This window comes from Symphalangus syndactylus, chromosome 5, assembly GCF_028878055.3.
Source record: "Symphalangus syndactylus isolate Jambi chromosome 5, NHGRI_mSymSyn1-v2.1_pri, whole genome shotgun sequence".
Taxonomy (NCBI): Eukaryota; Metazoa; Chordata; class Mammalia; order Primates; family Hylobatidae; genus Symphalangus; species Symphalangus syndactylus.
In genome coordinates this window covers 17,807,460-17,826,272 of record NC_072427.2, presented here as the reverse complement: position 1 = coordinate 17,826,272, position 18,813 = coordinate 17,807,460, and the positions used below count along the sequence as shown (strand labels likewise).

Below are 18,813 nucleotides of genomic sequence, written 5' to 3'. Positions count from 1 at the left end.
CAAAGTCCTAGCCTGGGAGAGTGTGGACCCCAGGAAGTGTGGCCGGGCTGTTCATCCTCACAGTGCCAGCCCCACTGGAGGCAGAGCTCATTGAGGCATCCGGAACCCACGGAGGCCTGTAAGGGCTGCCTCGCTGCTCCTTGCCTTCCCTGGGTTGGAAGTGGGGGCTAGCCACTCCCACCACAACTTTCTCCTGCCCATTCCAATAAAAGCCTGTATGTCCCAAGAGCTAGCTTCCCTGCCCCCATAAGAGACCACTGAGTATCAGGCTGGTAGCAGGCCCCAGAAGTTAGTTGTGGGACATTCCCTGAGTCCAGTCCTGGGGATGTTTATTCTCTGGGCGGAGGGTGAGAAAGGAAACAAAGATGTTGCAATCCACTCCACGAACGTCAAATGCGTCATCTGAGGAGGGGGAGGGCCAGGGCAAAGGAGGGGCACCCTGACATGGAGCCTGCCAGCTCCGTCAGCCCTGACTCGGCCCAGAGCTGAGCTCCCCACCTGCCGGTAGCCCAGGAGATGGAGCAGCCCAGCCCACGTGCCCAGCCTTCCGCCCCTGACTTCACTTGATAACAAACCAGAAACTGAAACAGGGTCGGGATGCCGGCTTGGAGTTAGAGATGAGTCACTGCTGAGAGCAGCTGCAGTAGCTGACCAGTGGCAGCAGAGAGGCAGACGTGAGCTGAGGGCGCAGAGGCAGGCAGGTGAGAGCGGGGGCTGGAGCAGCAGCTGGGGAGGCAGCGGGAGGGGCCTTCCTGGTCCCCAGGCTGCCGGGCAGGCCAGAGGCCCTGGGACCCACAGGCAGGGTAAGGCAGGGGAGGAGGGAGGCAAGAGGCCAGCTTCCACTGTGGCCAGGTGGTGTTGGAAACAAAGGGCAGGGCGGAGGGTGAGGCCAGCTGGGGTTGGTTGAGGACACCTGGAGGCTTGGTTTGCCCAAGCGTGAGACCGCCCCCCCATACCCCTCTCTCCAGCATCTCTGAGGGTCCCCAAGGAACATGGCTGGGAGCCGTGAGGTGGTGGCCATGGACTGCGAGATGGTGGGGCTGGGGCCCCACCGGGAGAGTGGCCTGGCTCGTTGCAGCCTCGTGAACATCCACGGTGCTGTGCTGTACGACAAATTCATCCGGCCTGAGGGAGAGATCACCGATTACAGAACCCGGGTCAGCGGGGTCACCCCTCAGCACATGGTGGGGGCCACACCATTTGCCGTGGCCAGGCTGGAGGTGAGTGAAGGCCAGGCCAGCAGGGGCTACGGAAATAACCCCTCTCCCACTTCCCTGGCCCCTTCCCCCTGGTGCCCATCTGTGACCTGTGACCCCACTTGTAAGATTTCCCACATTGCTGTTAGGAGAAAGCCGGTGGTGTCTCCATCACATCCTGGAGAAGGCTTCCTTCCTGTCTTCAGAGAACCATAGACTCACATCTGGGAGCCGCCTTTGGGGTATCTATCTGGATCTGGTCAAACTTGCTGGTCTTAAAATGGGGAAACTGAGTCCCGTCCGATGTTCCCCCAACACAGTGACTTGGGGTCTACATTCCCCATTCTTCCCTCTACCCCAGGCTGCCACTGGTGAGACCTGTGGGGAAATGAGAGGATTCTTGGCTGAGGCCCCGGCAAGAGGCTTTGGCCCTCCCCGTCCTGGAGAACAGGCTGAGCCTCTTGGGCTGAGGACCTTGCTCTCAGGCTAGCATTCTGTCCCACAGTAGGCTGTCTGCTCAGTTTGAATCCTGAGTTCGTGGTCCAGGGATTTCCTGCACTCTTGCTCTTAGCTGATTGTGAGGTCATCACGTCTCACTTTCTGTTTCCCTGAATTACTAAGTGGAAAGCAAAACTTAAAGGTGTCAACAGGGTTAGCCACCCCTGGGAAATCTCAGAAGGGCAAGCGAGCTCGTCAATTTCTAGACACCATGGTAGGGTTTGAGGAAGTCCAAGAAGAACACAGGTTCCTCTCAGCAGCGCACACCCAATCCGTGCCAGGCTCCAGGTGCTGGGGATGAAATGACAACAATAGCTACTATTGACTGAGCACTCACTATGCACTGGCCGCTCCCCTAAGCACTGGCCATTCCTGAGCTCATTCACTCCTCACAAACAGCCCTGCCAGGCAGGTTCTCAGGAACTGTTAACGCAGAGTTAAGAGGGTCAGTTTCAATCTCAGCTCCCATCACTTAACAGCTAAGATACCTTGGGCAAGTTACTCAACCTCTTTGTACCCAGTAAAAGAAAAGAAGGATAATAGTAGTAGCAACTTTGTTGGGTTATTGCGAGGATTGAGAAAGGGTCTAGATAGAGTGCCTAAATAGGCACTCAAAAAAATGTTGGCTATTGGCTTGGTACAGTGGCTCACATCTATAATCCCAGCACGGTGGGAGGCGGAGGCAGATGGGTGGCTTGAGCTCAGGAGTTCAAGACCAGCCTGGGCAACATGGAGAAACCCTATCTCCAAAAAAAAATACAAAAATTAGCCGGGCATGGTGGCACATGCCCATGGTCACAGCTACTCCAGCAGCTGGGATCACTTGAGCTCAGAAGGTTGAGGCTGCAGTGAGCCAGGATGGCACCACTGCACTCCAGGCTGGGCAACAGAGCCAGGAAAAAAAAAAAAGTTAACTCTTATGATTGCTTTTTTGTTTGTCTGTTTTATTTATTTTTTTAACCGGAATCTCGCTCTGTCACCCAGGCTGGAGTGCAGTGACGTGATCTTGGCTCTCTGCAACCTCTGCCTCCAGGATTCAAGTGATTCTCCTGCCTCAGCCTCACAAATAGCTGGGACTACAGGCGCCTGCCACCACGCCTGGCTAATTTTTTTTGTATTTTTGATGGAAATGGGGCTTCACCATGTCGGTCAGGCTGGTCTCGCTCGAACTCCTGACCTCAGGTGATCTGCCCACCTCGGCCTCCCAAAGTCCCAGGCATGAGCCACCGCATCTGGCCATGGTTGTTTACCTTATTATCCTCATATTACAGATGAGGAAACTGGGGCTCGCTAGATTATTAGTTTGTTAGGGCTGCCATAACAAAGCACCACACACTGGGTGGCTTAAACAACAGGAATGTCTTGTCTCTGGGTTCTGGAGGCTGCAGTCTGAGATCCAGGTGTCGGCCAGGTTAGTTCGTTCTGAGGGTTGTGAGTGGGAATCTGTTCCCTGCCCCTCTCCCAGATTCTAGGGGTTGTTGGCAAGCTTTGGGGTACCTTGGCTTATAGATGCCTCACCCAGATCTCTGCTTTCATGTTCACATGGCATTCTCTCTGTTTGTGTCCAAACTTCCTCTTTTTATTTTTGAGACGGAGTCTCGCTCTGTCGCGCAGGCTGGAGTGCAGTGGCAGGATCTCGGCTCACTGCAACCTCTGCCTCCCAGGCTCAAGTGATTCTCCTGCCTCAGCCTCCTGAGTAGCTGGGACTACAGGCGCGAGCCACCACACCCAGCTAATTTTTGTATTTTTAGTAGAGATGGGGTTTTACCATGTTGGCCAGGCTTGTTTCAAGCAATCCGCCTACCTTGGCCTCCCAAAGTGCTGGGATGACAGGCGTGAGCCACTGCACCTGGTTAGCTTCCTCTTTTTTTTTTTTTTTTTTTTTTTGAGACAGAGTCACTGTGTTGTCTAAGCTGGACTGCAGTGGCACGATCTCAGCTCACTGCAATCTCCACCTCTTGGGTTCAAGCGATTTTCCCGCCTCAGCCTCCCAAGTTGTAGTATGGGCGTCCGCCACCACGCCTGGCTAATTTTTTATTTTTAGTAGAGACGGGGTTTCGCCCTGTTGCCCAGGCTGGTCTTGAACTCCCAACCTCAGGTGATCCGCCTGCCTTGGCCTCCCAAATTGCTGGGATTACAGGCGTGAATCATCGTGCCCAGCCAACTTCCTCTTTTTCAAAGGACACCAGTCACACTCCAGTGTGACGTCATCCTACCTTAACTAATTCTATCTGCAACGACCTTATTTCTAAATAAATCACATTCTGAGGTATTGGGGGTTAGAATTTTAACATACAAATTTGAGAGAGTGGGACATACTTCAACCCATAAACTGAGTAACTTGCGCTGTGAAGATAGATGGAATATCAGACAACTGCTCAGGAATCCAAACTCAGGCTTTCGGTCTCTAGAACTATGCTGTCCAGTGGGGTCCCCAGCAGCCATATGCTGCTAGTTGGCTGAATTCAGACCTGGAATTTAGCTGGTTTGAACTGAGATATGCTGTAAGTGTAAAGTCCACACTGGATTTTTTGTCGTTGTTGTTTTGAGACGAAGTCTCACTCTATCACCCAGGCTGGAGTGTGGTGGCTCGATCTCAGCTCACTACAACCTCCATCTCCCAGGTTCAAGGGATTCTCCCGCCTTGACCTCCCAAGTAGCCTCCCAAGTAGCTGTGCACCACCACGCCTGGCTAATTTTTGTATTTTCAGTAGAGACGAGGTTTCACCATGTTGGCCAGGCTGGTCTTGAATTCCTCACCTCAAGTGATCCACCCACCTCAGCCTCCCAAAGTGCTGGGATTACAGCCATGAGCCACTGCATCTGGCTGAAGGCCCTTGTATTTAAAAAAAGAGACAGGCCAGATGCAGTGGTTCATGGCTGTAATCCCAACACTTTGGGAGGCCAGTGCAGAAGGATGGCTTGAACCCAGGAGTTTGAGATGAGCCTGGGCAAGATGGTGAGACCTCCTCTACAAAAAATAAATAAATAAATAAAATAAAAATTAGCCAGGCATGGTGGTGCATACCTGTAGTCCCAGCTACTCGAGGAGGCTGAGGTGAAAGATTGCTTGAGCCCAGGAGTTTGAGGCTGTAACTGAGCTATGATCATGCCACTGCACTGCAGCCTGGGTAGCAGAGACCCTGTCTCTATTAAAAAATAATAATAATTAGAATATTAAAAAGAGCCATAAAATGTCTCAATAACTTTTATATTGATTACCTGTTGAAATGATAGTATTTTTGACATGTTAGGTTAAATAAAACATTAAAATTAATTTCACCTGTTTACTTTTTACCTTTTGAAATATGGCTATTGGGTGATTTAAAATTACACTTGTGGGCTGGGTGTGGTGGTTCACACCTGTAATCTCAGCACTTTGGGAGGCCACGGCAGGCAGATCATTTGGGGTCAGGAGTTCAAGACCAGCCTGGCCAACATGGTGAAACCCCATCTCTACTGAAAATGCAAAAATTAGCCGGGCGTAGTGATGGGTGCCTGTAATCCAAGCTACTCAGGAGGCTGAGGCAGGAGAATCGCTTAAACCCAGGAGGCGGAAGTTGCAGTGAGCCAAGATCATGCCACTGCCACTCCAGCCTGGGCAACAGAGCAAGACTCTGTCTCAAAAAAAAAAAAAAAATTACATCTGTGGCTTGCATTATATTTCTATTGGACAACACTGTTCTAGAAGTACAGATTGAGTAGCCCTTATCTGAAATGCTGGGGACCAGAAGCGTTTTGGATTTTGGATTTGGGATTTTTTTGGATTTTGGAATATTTGCATTATACTTACTGGTTGAGCATCCCAAATTTGAAAATCTGAAATTTGAAATGTTCCAATGAGCATTTCCTTTGAGCATCATGTTGGCACTCAGAAAGTTTAGGATTCTGGAGCATTCGTATTTGGGATGCTTAACCTGTATCAACAGTATAGTGTGGGAACCCTGGGGATGGTCACAGTACATCATCATGGTTCTGGAAAGACTCCATGAAGCTGGTGGTATTTGAAAGGGGTGGAGGAGAGTCTGTGTAGGCAATTAAGTGGGCCATAGGGAGCCATTGAAGATTCTTGAGCAATGCATGGGAGGATAAAAACCAGTTTCAAGAAAACTAGAATGGGAATACCATGCAGGATAGATGGGAGTGAGAAAAGAGATGATGGTAAGAGTCAGAGGCTGGGCATGGTGGCTCACACCTGTAATCCCAGCACTTTGGGAGGCCGAGGTGGGCAGATCACCAGAGGTTGGGAGTTCAAGATCAGCCTGGCTAACATGGTGAAACCCTGTCTCTACTAAATATACAAAATTAGCTGGTCGTGGTGGCATGTGCCTGTAATCTAGCTACTTGGGAGGCTGAGGCAGGAGAATTGCTTGAACCTGGGAGTTGGAGGTTGCAGTGAGCTGGGATCGTTGCCACTGCACTCCAGCCTGGGCGACAAAGTGAGACTTGGTCTCCAAAAAAAAGAAGAAAAAGAAAAAAAAAGAGTCAGAGGTCCTAGGGAGCAGTTACAAGGGCCTGCATCATCCTTGGCAGACAGAGAATTGGAGTGAAGAAAATGTTAGGAAAGGAAGAAAATGTTTGGAGAATCACCAAAATGGTGAGGGCAACATGAAGAAGAGATGGGAGTCTGTTCAGGTGCCGATGGGAGGCCCAGGGACACCACAAGGAACTCCCCACCCTCAGATTCCCACTGAGCAGTCAGGGTGGGCAGTATGTCCCTCTCCTTCCTCCTTGTCCCCAATTTCCCTCCCCATCAGACAGACAGAAAGGGGCAGAGGAGCCCAGAGCGAGGGGGAAAGGAGGCGGTAGAGCAGTGCCTTTCCCAGTCCCTGTACATCCAGACCTGGAAAACCGCAATCCCCTGGGCGCCCTTGAGCATTGGCCTAGGGGCCTGGACGCCTCAGTCTTCATCCAGATTTGGTGCAGAAATGCTTTTGTTTGTCAGTTAGAGGCTATGCCAACTCCACGCTTTTTTTTTTTTTTTTTTTTTAGACAGAGTGTTGCTCTGTCAGTGCAATGGCACGATCTCAACTCACTGCAACATCTGCCTCCTGGGTTCAAGCAATTCTCCTGCCCCAGCCTCCCAAGTAGCTGGGACTACAGGTGCCTGCCACCAGGCCTGGCTAATTTTTTGTATTTTTAGTAGAGACAGGGTTTCACTGTGTTAGCCAGGATGGTCTCGATCTCCTGACCTCGTGATCCACCTGCCTCGGCCTCCCAAAGTGCTGGGATTATAGGCGTGAGCCACCGCACCCGGCCCAACTCCACGCTTTAAGCGTGTGATACGGAACCCTGCTCAGACTGGGCACTTGGTAGCCACTGAATGACGAGGCAGGGGTTTGAAGACCAGGCAGGTCTTTGGAACCACATCCGAGCTTCTCAGTTCCTGCTCCATCACCTATAGGTTTGTACAATTGTCAGCAAGTTATTGAACTTTTCTGAGGCTCCATTTCTTAATCATAAAAGAGAACTCCTAGTGCCTCCCCCCGGTCACATGCAGTGACATGGACTGTGGCCCTAAGCGTGGTGCCTGGTTCACAGCTGATGTTTGCCAGTTGCACCCATGAAGAGAGAAGGACAGAAACCCAGTCCCCTCTCCGACTTCTCTTGGGAACTGCGGTCTTAGATGCTGACCCTCGTTTTCTGCTGGCTGTATCTGGTGTGCATGCTGCTCTTTCCCACTCTGCTGCCAGAGAACTTCCCTAAACCTGGCTGAGATCATCACCACCTCCCCTATTAAAATATGTCTCATGGCTCCCTATTGCCTAAGGTTCCCCCAGCTCAGCACCCAGCAGTCAGGCTCTCCAAACCCCTATCTACCTGCCTTTCTTGCTTTCTCTCATAGCTCAGCCATTGCCTACCACGCATTTCAGCCAACTCCTAGTCTCTCCTATCCCCCATCCCTCTCCCTAGAAATACCATCATTCTGGCAGCCCCAGGCCAGAAGAGACCTTTATGATGCACTTACCCACTCCTGCCCACCATCCCTGCCCCACTGGTCCCTGGTCTCTGGCCCTCCTTGCTGTTGCTGATGCACATCATAGCTTGTCCATTCACCCACACCATCTGCCTATTTCCACAGCTCTTACTATACACTTCATCTGCTCCCAGACTGGAACCTGTGTTTTGCACACAGGTGACTTGAGAATGTTTGTGGGATTGAAGTTGAACTGATTTTCATAAATACAAAAGAGTTCTGGCAGCTGCATGGAGTAAAATTGTCTCTGCCCTGTGTTGGCCTTTGCTGTTGAGATGCGGTGATGCACAGCCCTGACGGGCAGGGAGCAAGCACACTGTCTTTAGATTGGGCTGCATGTGGATCCAATCCCAACTTTGCCTCTGGATTGCTCTGTGTCCTCTAGCTTGTTGCTCAACCTCTCTGTGCTCCCCTAAGTAGGATCCTCTGTAACACAGAGATGATGAAATAGTAAAGGTGTATCCAGCCCCGTGGCCCAGGCACTATTCTGAGCACGTTTCATACTCCCCACCACAACCCTGAACTAGTATCATCACTCCCTTTTACAGCTGAGGAAACTGAGGTATGAGACTGAGTAAGCTGTCCAAGGAAGGGGTTGAGCATAGACTCAGATTCTGGCTCCAGAGCTGGAGCTGTGGTGTTCAGACCCCATGCTCAGTGTGTGTGAATTCACTCTATAAATGCTAAGCATCCAATGTATGTAAGGGGCGATGTCCTGCATAGCACATGAGTGGAAATGTGGCCCAGTAATGGTCATTATTTGTCTCTGTGGATGAGGACACTGAGTATCAATTTGTTGGAGGCTCCGGAGGCAGTTTGATCCCATTTATCATCCGTAATGTTTTAATCCCAAAGACAGATCAGGCTCACGGGCCCCCAAATGTGCCGAAGACTCCCAAAGGGCAGAAGCCTAACAGCCCTTTTATGAGACCCCACAAGGCCGGGTGACACCTCTCAGGTGAGTCTAGGGTTGGCCAGCCCTTGGTTTCATGCAGGCATTTTTTTCTTTCTTTTTTGAGACAGTGTCTTGCTCTGTCACCCAGGCTGGAGTGCAGTGGCGCAATCTTGGCTCACTGCAACCTCCACCTCCCAGGCTCAAGCAGTTCTCGTGTCTCAGCCTCCTGAGTAGCTGGGATTACAGGCATGTGCCACCATGCCCAGCTAATTTTTGTATTTTTAGTAGAGATAGGGTTTCGTCATGTTGGCCATGCTGGTCTTGAACTCCTGGCCTCAAGCAGTCCTCCTGCCTTGGCCTCCCATAGTGTTGGGATTATAGGCATGAGCCACTGCGCCTGGCTATGCAGGCATTTGTCAAAGGCCCCTCATCTCTCTATCTCCTCCCAGTAAGGAGTAGTGAGTGTGCCCAGCCAGCAGCCAGCAATAAAGTAGCCCATGGTGGCCAGGAGGCTCCGGGGAGTGTCAAGTCCACCCAGGAGTGCTTTAGGCCACTGATGTGAGTGGGGGCCCCCCACTCCATCCCTTTTTATTTATTGTAATGTGGCGACATTACTTTTATAATGTAAGTGCTTATGATCTTCTGACATCTCTGTGTCTGACTATTATATAGAGGGGATATTTAGCAATGTTGGGAGACATTTCTGGTTGTCACAGTGGCCAGCATCTAGTGGGTAGAGACCAGAGAGCTCCCAAACATCTCACAATGCCCAGGGCAGCTCCCTCCCCTGCCATGCACACGTAACAAAGAAGTATCTGGCCCCACGTGGCAACAGTGCTAAGGCTAAGAAACCCTGGTCTATAAGAGAGCCCCATAAATCAGACTGTCAGCACAGGAGGGAATCCATGCACTGGAGACTGGCATCCAGAGAGGGGCAGTGATTTGCCTAAGGACATCCAGGAAGCTGTGATACAAATCACTGCTCAGATTCAGGGGTCCCACCTGGTGAGTTAATGTTTTTCTTCTTTTTAAAAAATCTAACAGTAATTTTTAGTAACTTGTAAATCACTTTTGTGAGTGAATGCTCTTTTAATGTCAACCCAGCATAAGGAGGGACATCCACCCTGAGAAGCACCGTGGTTGCGGACACAGATGCAGACAGAAGGGAAGTCATGGTAGCTTGTGAACAGGGAGAGATTTCAGCTGTAGCCAGCCCGGTAGCCCTTGCACAGGTGGGAGTGTCCTGTTGGTGCCCTGCCACCTGGCAATTCTCTCTGGGGCTCAGCCAGATGAAGGAGGAAGGCTTCAATATCCAGATTTGCCCCAGGGTAAGCGGCCTTGTGGGAACCAGGCACTAGCCGGGGGCAGGGACACCAGGGGAGCTTGGCAGAGGACAGGAGCAAAGAGTGGGGCTGGAGCCATTCCAGAAGGTGATAGTAAGGGACCTCGTCCTCTGTAAGAACAACATTCTTTAGGGCCCCTTACTCATAGCCTCCTCTCCTGGCAGCCAAGAATGAATGAATGGGTACATGAACTAATGTACAATGGATGAATGGATGCATGGTAGAGGCAGCAGGCTCTGGACTGCTCAGCAGGATTCAGTGCGGAGATGTGCAGACTTGTTAGATGGGAAGAATCCCCTGAAACAGTTGCTGACACCCCTCCCTGGATATTTCAATTCAGTAGGTGTAGGGCCTGGCCCTCCTGGATTTTTGGATCAGGCACAACTGGGAAATACTTGGAGTAGAGTGGAAACACAGTGGCAGGTGTGTGCAGGCAGACAGCCGCACCTGGCCTGGCACTGCCCTGCTTGTGACCTGGGTGCACACCGCTCTGCACCCCGCTTTGCTGGCGGCTCAGATGGTATGAAAGTCACTGCCTTGTACGGTTATCACCGTGTGCCTGGTAGTGCCCTGTCCCTTGGTCCCTGTGCTAATAATAACAACTGCAGTAACAATGACGGAGTCAGGTGGATCCAGACACGGCGCTGCAGCTTTCAGCTGACTAGCTGTGTGACTTGGGCAAGCCCCTTAGTCTCTCTGATCCTGGGCTCCCTCCTGTGTAAAATGGAATTAAGAATAATCTCACTGAGGAACCTCATGACGAGGGAAGGAAAGTGCCTGGCACAGTGCCAGGCTGCTAAGAGATCAATAAATGTCCCATCCCCCAGCCCCACCCCAGTTCTTTCCAGGAATTTGAGAGACTCCTCCCCCTGTGTTTGAAAGTGGCAAAGTCTGGCACACTTGCCTCATGACACTGACTCAGGGCAGGTCCTGTGGCCAGCAGGTCACACAGCCCCGAGGCCAGCCTGCCTGTGCCTTTCCCCGACTCCTGGGCTCCAGCAGGTGCCCGACTCCTTCCCTTTTCAGACTTGCCTCAATCTGTGGAGCCCTGGCTGTTAAAGGGCCACTCAAACCTCACCAGTCTGGGCCCTCACCTTACAAATGGGAAAACTGAAGCCCAGAGAGGGTCTTTAACGTCCCTGAGGTCACACAGCAAGTTCCAGCATCTCTTCCTTCCCAGAATCTTTGTCCCAAAGAGTGGTGTCTCTCTGCTAAATAGATGGTTCTGTTCTTTCCCTTCTTCCTCCTCTTTCCTCGGCTTGTCCTCTCCCTCTTATTCTACTTGTCTCGTGGTGAGTCCCATAGTGCCTCATGTAGACCCGCACTTCCCCTCTCCAGACTCTCAGGCTCGGGAAGTGATGAGTTTCCTGGGAATCCGCATCATGATGACTCGTACCTTCTATGTCTGGGCCCAGCTGTGGCTGCCTCAGGATGGTGGATGAGTTCCTTCAGGGCTTTGTGTGAACTGGGCCTGAGCCAAGCCCCTAGACGGGGAAAACAGGCCACATTGTTCAGGAGCACAAAGGATGTTAGCAAGAAAAGACACGTGACCCATGGTCGCCCACACACCCACATCTCTCCACGCCCTGTGCCATTTCTGCCCGCCGCTGTGTGCTGGGCGGTTTCCTCTGCACAGAGTTTCCCTTGAGCTGCTGCTCTGAGGTCGTGTGCCTGTTGTCATCTTTTAAAGCCTCAGTTTTATCGCCATTTCCCAGGTGACCTCTAGCACACTCAAGTTTGAGAAGCGCTGGTGTGGTTCAGGAGCAGCGCCCCCTCATTCTCTAGCACGCTCTCCCCAGTCCTCTAAGTCGAGCATGAGCTCTGTCCAGAGAAGGCCTCCAAACCAGACCATGTGGACGGCAGGGCAGGCTGGTGACACTGCCTGTTGACAGTGGATGGACAGACTCTGCTTCCCACATTGTGACCCTGGGCAAGTCACATCTCCTCTCTGAGCCTCAGTCTCCTGTGGTTGCCAGGGAAGAACATGTAAAAGGGAACACATGATGTTCCAGGGGGCCCCTGGCCATCTAGAGGGAGAGGCAGGCTACGGGGAAGGGATTAGCCACCAGAAGGCTCTTGCCTGGGGCACGGGCTAAGGTCGTGGGCTATATGCAGAGAAGGAGACGAAGGCTGTCCTAGAGCTGTCCAAAGTGGGCCTGAACTAGCCACGAGCCGCCCCTTTCCCTAATAGAGCTCACATCTGTTCTATTTTCAGGTCCCCTTCCCATCCTCTCCAACGGCAGCTGAGTGAAAGCAAGCTGACTGGCCTGTGTGACCAGAGCAGGGCAGGCTGTCCATGTGGGAGGCGAGGAACGCGGGGCTGGGGCACTCACAGCTGGGCGCCTGGGCTGCTGGAGGCCTGGAGTGAGTCGTTCACTCTTCTGGCTCAGTGTGGCAGTGGCAGGCAGGCTCTGGATTCAGCCCACTGGCTTCAAGGCCTGGCTCTGCCACTAACTAGCCGTGTGACTGTCCCAGTTATCAAATAGTGCTTGGCAAATCACACCAAAACTTACTGGTTCAAACAATGTCAATATTTATTTCGCTTGGCCACCTGCAATTTGGGCAGGTGTTCTGCAGCAGGACAGGCTGTCAGTTAAGGCACCTTGAAGGCTGAGGGCTGGAAGCATTGGAAGGTTTGCTCACCCACCTGTCTGGTGGCTGGTGCTGGCCTGCCTTGGCCACATCACTGTCTCGGTGGCTCTTCCCCGTGGTCTCTCCAGCATGGTGGCTTTGGGGTGGCCAGACTTTATTTATTTATTTACTGAGACAGAGTCGTGCTCTGTCGCCCAAGCTGGAGTGCAGTGGCACGATCTCAGCTCACTGCAATCTCCCTCCCAGGCTCAAGCAATTCTCCTGCCTCAGCCTCCCGAGTAACTGGGACTAGCCACCGCGCATGGGTAATTTTTGCATTTTTAGTAGAGACAGGGTCTCACCATGTTGGCCAGGCTGGTCTCAAACTCCTGGCCTCAGGTGATCCACCTGCCTCGGCCTCCCAAAGTGCTGGGATTACAGACGTGAGACACCGTGCCTGGCTGGCGGCTGGACTTCTTATAGAATTGCGGTCCCAGAGAGAAGTCAGAAGTCATACAGCCCAGCCCATATGCAATGGAAGGGGAGTTTGATTCCATCTTTTTAAAGAAGAGTGTCAAGGAATTTGCAAACTTGTTTTAAAATCATCAGAGTAAGCCTGGGCATGTTACTCCTCTGCATTTCAGATATTTCCTTTGTAAAACTCAGTTAAATGCAGTGCTCCCTCCTCACTGTTTTCTGTGGCCGCCGTAAGGAAGCCATCAACTTAGTGATTCACAGCAACACAGATGTATTCTCTTACAGTTCTGTAGTTTCGAAGTTCAGCGTGGGTCTCACTGGTCTAAAATCAAAGTGTCAGTGGGGCTAGGTTCCTTCTGGATGCTCCGGGGCAGAATCCATTTCCTTGCCCTTTCTGGCTTCTAGAGGCTGCCTGAATACCTTGACTCACGGCCCCTCCCTCCATCTTCAAAGCCAGCAACAGCCTGTTTTCCTCACGTGGATTCACTCTGACCTCCACATGTAAGGAGCTTTGTGATTATATTGGGCCCACATGGGTAGGCCAGGCAATCTCCGCATTTGAAGGCTGACTGATTAGCCATCTAAATTCTGCCCGGAACTTTAATTCCTCTTTGCCAGGTAATGTATTCACAGATCCTGGGGACTAGGGTGTGGACATCTTTGGGAGGTCATTATTCTGCCTGCCATAATAGAATTGTTGGGAAGATTTAACAACATAATATACATGATGTATTTTGAGGCGTGCTTGGCATTTGGGAAATACTCAGGATGTTCTAACCATTGCTCCTACACAGTTCAGCTCCTGAAGGAGTCCGGGTGGGCTTTTGGCACAGAATGAAACTATCAAGAGTGAGGAGGGACCTAGTCCAATCTCTTCTTTTCAAAGATGATACATTTGAAGCGCAGGGAGGGATGATAATTTGCCCGAGGTCACACAGCCAGTCAAGGAGGGGTTGCTCCCTTGCCAGCCCCAGACCCCACCCAGAAGATGCTGGGTCATGTAGGGGTGGGCACATGTCTTCCTGGCCAGATCCTGCAGCTCCTGAAAGGCAAGCTGGTGGTGGGTCATGACCTGAAGCACGACTTCCAGGCACTGAAAGAGGACATGAGCGGCTACACAATCTATGACACGTCCACCGACATGCTGTTGTGGCGTGAGGCCAAGCTGGACCACTGCAGGCGTGTCTCCCTGCGGGTGCTGAGTGAACGCCTCCTGCACAAGAGCATCCAGGTGAGAACCTCCTCGTCCTTCTCCTCCTCCCCCTCCTCCCCTTCCTCCTGCTCCTCCTCACTCATCTCCATTTCCTCCCCCCTCCTCCCTCTCCTCCTTCCCCTCCTCCTTGCCCTCCTCCACCTCCCCCTTTGCCCTCCTCCCCTTCCTCCTCCCCCTCCCCCACCTCCTCGCTCTTCTCTCCTTCTTCCCCTTCCTCCTCCCCCCCCTTCCTCCTCCTCCCTCATGCCCTCGCACACCTCAGGGCAGCCTGCCTGAGGCATTGATGGTAGGTCCTGCTGTGCCTGGTCCCTGGCTGGTAGAGTGAGGATGAGGGCAGGGAAGGGAAAACACCCAACAAAGGTTTGCTTTTGTTGTTGAAATCAAGCCAGTTACCCTGTGGGAAGTGAAGCTCGTTCCCACCATAGAACTCTGGGCAATGATGTAAAGCACACACCTCACCTCAGATGTGTCTCACAGCAGCGGCCAGGAAACTGGGATATTTGTACACCAGTCCCCATCAGCCACCAGCTGCTGCCGCTCCTGGGCACTGATTCTGCAGCACTTCTGGCTGGTGGGCAAAGCAGGCAGGAAAAGGCATGTGGATATGGGGGGTTGGGAGTTCACCCTGTGGGAAGGGCAGAGGGAGAGGGGCCAGACACTAAGAGCCAGGGCTGTACACAGGGACCCTTCAGGTCAACAGCTCTTTATTAAACACCTGCTCCCTGCTCTAGGCCAGATCCTAGAGACGCAGGGTGAGCAAGACCCGTCTCTGTCCCTGAGCTCTTGGTTGGTTGGGAGGTGGCCCTTAACCAGATCATCAGCACACATGGTAAGGAGTGTCTGATGGAGGGAAGGGCAGTGCCCTGGGAGCAGGGTGAAGGATGGGGCTGGCAGGGCAGGAGACCAGATCTGAACAGAGCCTGGAGGGTCTTAGTCAAGGAGGGCAGAAGAAGGCACACAGAGTGGGGCCGGTTGAGCCAAAGCCTGAGGCTCGGGGAGGGGCTGGGGAGCATGGAGCCCGCCCCTAGCCTGCTAGCAGGAACCGTAGGAATCATGTCCGGAGCAGGGAACAGGGCTGAGTCTGGGCCTGTTAGCCTCAAGGCACATAAGGCACATAAGGGCCAGGCTGGGCTTTTCCTGGAGCCCTTGTCACTCTGTGGCTCTCAGTCTGGGGCCTTAAGCCTGACCCAGGGCCTTCTCCCAGGCTCTGTCCCTGGGCTCATTAAGCCTGGTTGTTCCAGAAGCTCAGTACCCCACCAGGCAGCTCCTGCCTACACTGATGCCCCTAGAAACCAGCCCTCCAGCCCCCCTCACATGGACAGTGGTGCTACTGATCACTGTGACCAGAACTGACCCACAGGACACAAGGAGCTAACATGGTAGAGCTGTCACAGTTGGGCAGTGGTGTTACTGCCCCTCGAGGGAGTAAAATGGCAGGCCTGTGGCTCCCTGCCAAGCTGTGCGCATGGCAGACTGGGCTGCATAGGAAAGGAAAGACCCTGCCATTTATCAAGCCCTGTGAAGGGTTCTGGGCACTTGGCATTCTCTCATTCCATCCTCTAAGGCAGGTATAATCAGGCCCATTTCACAGAAGAGGAAACAGGCCCAGAGAGGAAAAGTGGCTTGCCCACAGTCACAGAGCTCATAAGCAGGGGAGCTGGGAATTGCAGCCTGGGGTTTGTCTGATTCCAAATCCGGGGCTCTTTACCTCCCCACTTGGTAATAAAGGATGCTGGTGCTGCATTCTGCTTCTGTTCTTGGCTTCCTTCTCCACAGAGCAGAGCGGTAGAACACATAACCTCCCTGTGCCTCACTTTCCTCATCTGTCAAGCAAGGATGGTGACAGGGGCAAGTATGCAGAGGCACAGTGCAGACGATGCCACCATGCTACCTGCTTGCTGATTAATGATAGGGTGTCCAAGCCAAAAAATAAAACTAAACAGTAAAAAATAATACAGCGTAATAACGGCAACGAGAAAAAGCCTTTTTGAGCTGGGGCATCTAACCAGGTGACCCCAACACCCTGTCTGGAGTGCCTGGTAAAGGAGCCCCTGTGAGAACAGGAAGGCCTCTCTTGACAGAGGGACACCAAGAAAATGCAGCCAGGTCCAACAGCCCGCTGGCTCCCATGCTGGGTACTGGCCAGGACACCAGGGCTGAGCGGGGCATGCGAAGGGAGATGAAAGGTGACTGCAGTGAGGATTTGCCCTGCTTACTTCCCTCTGCAAGATCCACATCTCAGCTCCACAACTGGCTGGCTTGTGTGTGAGCCTCAGTTTTATCATCAATAAAATGGGGGAGTAATCGTATCCAGCTCAGAGGTTTAACTTCAGCTTAGTGCACGGAAGACGTGGTAAATGGTCATCGCTTCTCCCTTGAATGGACCGAGGGCCCCCTGACTCCCGTAGCACTACCCCATAAAGTCTAGGCTCCCGACTTCGGCATTCAAGGTCTTCAGTGATAAATCCAGGCCCACCATCCGCCCCCACACCATCTTTCACACACCCCCTGCCCCCACCCTCGCAGGTCTCTTATTTTAGCTGCACATGCTCTCCCTGCCTCCTAAATGCTTGCAGCCTTTGCTTTCCATTTATTGACGTCCTCGTGTTCTCTCTGAGCAGCCCTTCCCTGTGTCCCTAGCTGCAGTTCCTCATTCTCTCCTCAGTGTCCTAAAGCTTCTTGTTAGAGCTGCTGGAGCCACTGCGTGTGTCTGATAGCAAGTCTGCAGCCTCTGCTTCCCTTGCGGGACTGCAGGTGACTTGAAGGCACAGCCTGGTTCCCAGGAGGCTGGCTTTTGTGCCACTGGCCCTAGGGCTGAAGGCAGGCCAGCTCCAGCCACCTGCTGAGTCTCCTAAGTCCAGAGTGTCAGAGACCTCAAGAGACTCTCACCCACTGACCCACCTGGGGACTCTGGAAATTGGGATGTGACCAGGGAAGACCCTGTCACAGGGCCTCTGAATTCAGCCTCATCCCAAGTCCCCACTCTATACTTGTGTCTGCAGAACAGCCTGCTTGGACACAGCTCGGTGGAAGATGCGAGGGCAACGATGGAGCTCTACCAAATCTCCCAGAGAATCCGAGCCCGCCGAGGGCTGCCCCGCCTGGCTGTGTCAAACTGAAGCCCCATCCAGCCCGTTCCCCAGGGACTAGAGGCTTTTGGCTTTTTGGGACAGCAACTACCTTGCTTTTGGAAAATACATTTTTAATAGTAAAGTGGCTCTATATTTTCTCTACGCCATCACTGGGTCCTCTTCTTATTCTTCTCTCCGAGCTGGGTTAACAGTAGACAGGATCCATTTCTGTGTGATGTTAGGAGGGAATGAAGTCTTATGCTGGGGAGGTGGGCAAGTATCAATTTCCTTAATATCTTGAATCCTGTGGGTCCAAAATGCAGCTTGGGAATCTAAGTAGCTTGTGGCTTAATTACTAATCCCACCCTTTGCTGTTGCATCCCAGCCCTATTCCTGGTGCATTTATGCCCAGAGAGGTGGCATTATTTCCTGGGGTGGCATTCAGCTCCTCTTGAGTTGGTGCCACAGCATTTGTGGGCTTTGAAGAAAAGGTACAGGAAATGTCAAGGGTGCCACCCCGGCAACCTTGAGCAAGTCACCCCTCCTCTTATTTGTAAAACGAGGAAGGAAAGGTAACAAACTGTGGAGTCAGAGAGAAGTAGGTTGGAATCCACTCTTTGTCATTTAGTAGCTGTTTGACCTAAGGTGAGTTACTGAACTTCTCAGTTTCTCCATCTGTAAAATGAGAATTCTAACAACTCGTGGGGTATTTGTGAGATGTTGCATGCAAAGTCCCCAGCACCATGCCGGTCCTAGCTCAAGCATCCACCAGGTGTCGATAAGTAATTGTTCTTCCCTGGACTGCCTGCAGATCTAGGGCACCCAGGAAGAGTCACTGCACTCTGTTTCAGGGCTCGGCTCTCTGAGGGAAGGGCATACTGCATGGGGAGGAGGGTCTGGACCAGAGCTGTCCCTGATCACTAGAATCAGCTGAAGAATTCTTATTTTAATAATAAGTAATAATTTAGTGCTTCCACTAAATAAAAATCACTGGAATGGTGTCCAAGCAATTTTTTTTTTGAGATGGAGTCTCATTCTGTCACCCAGGCTAGAGTGCAGTGACTGGATCTCGGCTCACTGCAACCTCCACCTCCCGGGTCCAAGCGATTCTCCTGCCTCAGCCTCTCAAGTAGCTGGGATTACAGGCATGTGCCATCACACCCAGCTAATTTTTGTATTTTCAGTAAAGATGGGGTTTCGCCATGTTGGCCAGCCTGGTCTCAACTGACTTCAAGTGATCCACCCCATCTCGGCCTCCCAAAGTGCTGGGATTACAGGCGTGAGCCACCGCACCTGGCCAAGCTGTTCCGTTCTTTAACCTCCACAGGTGATTCTGGTCCTAGGGTATTTGAGACACCTGCGGTGCTTTCTCAACCATCCCAGCACCTGAACACAGTGCTCTCACACTATAGCGGGCATCTGCATCACCTGGCAGGTGCTGGGTCCACCCGCAGAGTTTCAGATCCGGTGGGTTGCGGTGGAGCTCGAGAATGTGCAGGTTCCCCATTCTAACAAGTTCCCCGCAGCTACTGGCCCGGGGACCATGCTATGAGAGAAGCACCGCCTCAGCAT

General features: G+C 52.3%; 1 protein-coding gene across 5 annotated transcripts; it reads left to right on the top strand.

Moving 5' to 3' along the window:
• The first annotated feature begins 388 nt into the window (after positions 1 to 388).
• ISG20 (interferon stimulated exonuclease gene 20) lies at positions 389 to 17,408 on the top strand. 5 transcript variants are annotated; one of them, XM_055277291.2, is made up of 4 exons: positions 389 to 701; positions 969 to 1,220; positions 13,988 to 14,188; positions 17,173 to 17,408. In XM_055277291.2, the coding sequence occupies exons 2-4, from the start codon at positions 993 to 995 to the stop codon at positions 17,287 to 17,289; spliced, it is 546 nt and encodes a 181-aa protein (XP_055133266.1). In that variant the 5' UTR covers positions 389 to 701; positions 969 to 992; the 3' UTR covers positions 17,290 to 17,408. The 5 variants fall into 5 exon arrangements, with proteins under 5 accessions (XP_055133266.1, XP_055133267.1, XP_055133264.2 ...); XM_055277292.2 differs by having other exon boundaries at positions 495 to 701; positions 14,048 to 14,188; XM_063640139.1 differs by having other exon boundaries at positions 527 to 803; positions 14,048 to 14,188.
• The last annotated feature ends 1,405 nt before the right edge of the window (positions 17,409 to 18,813 follow it).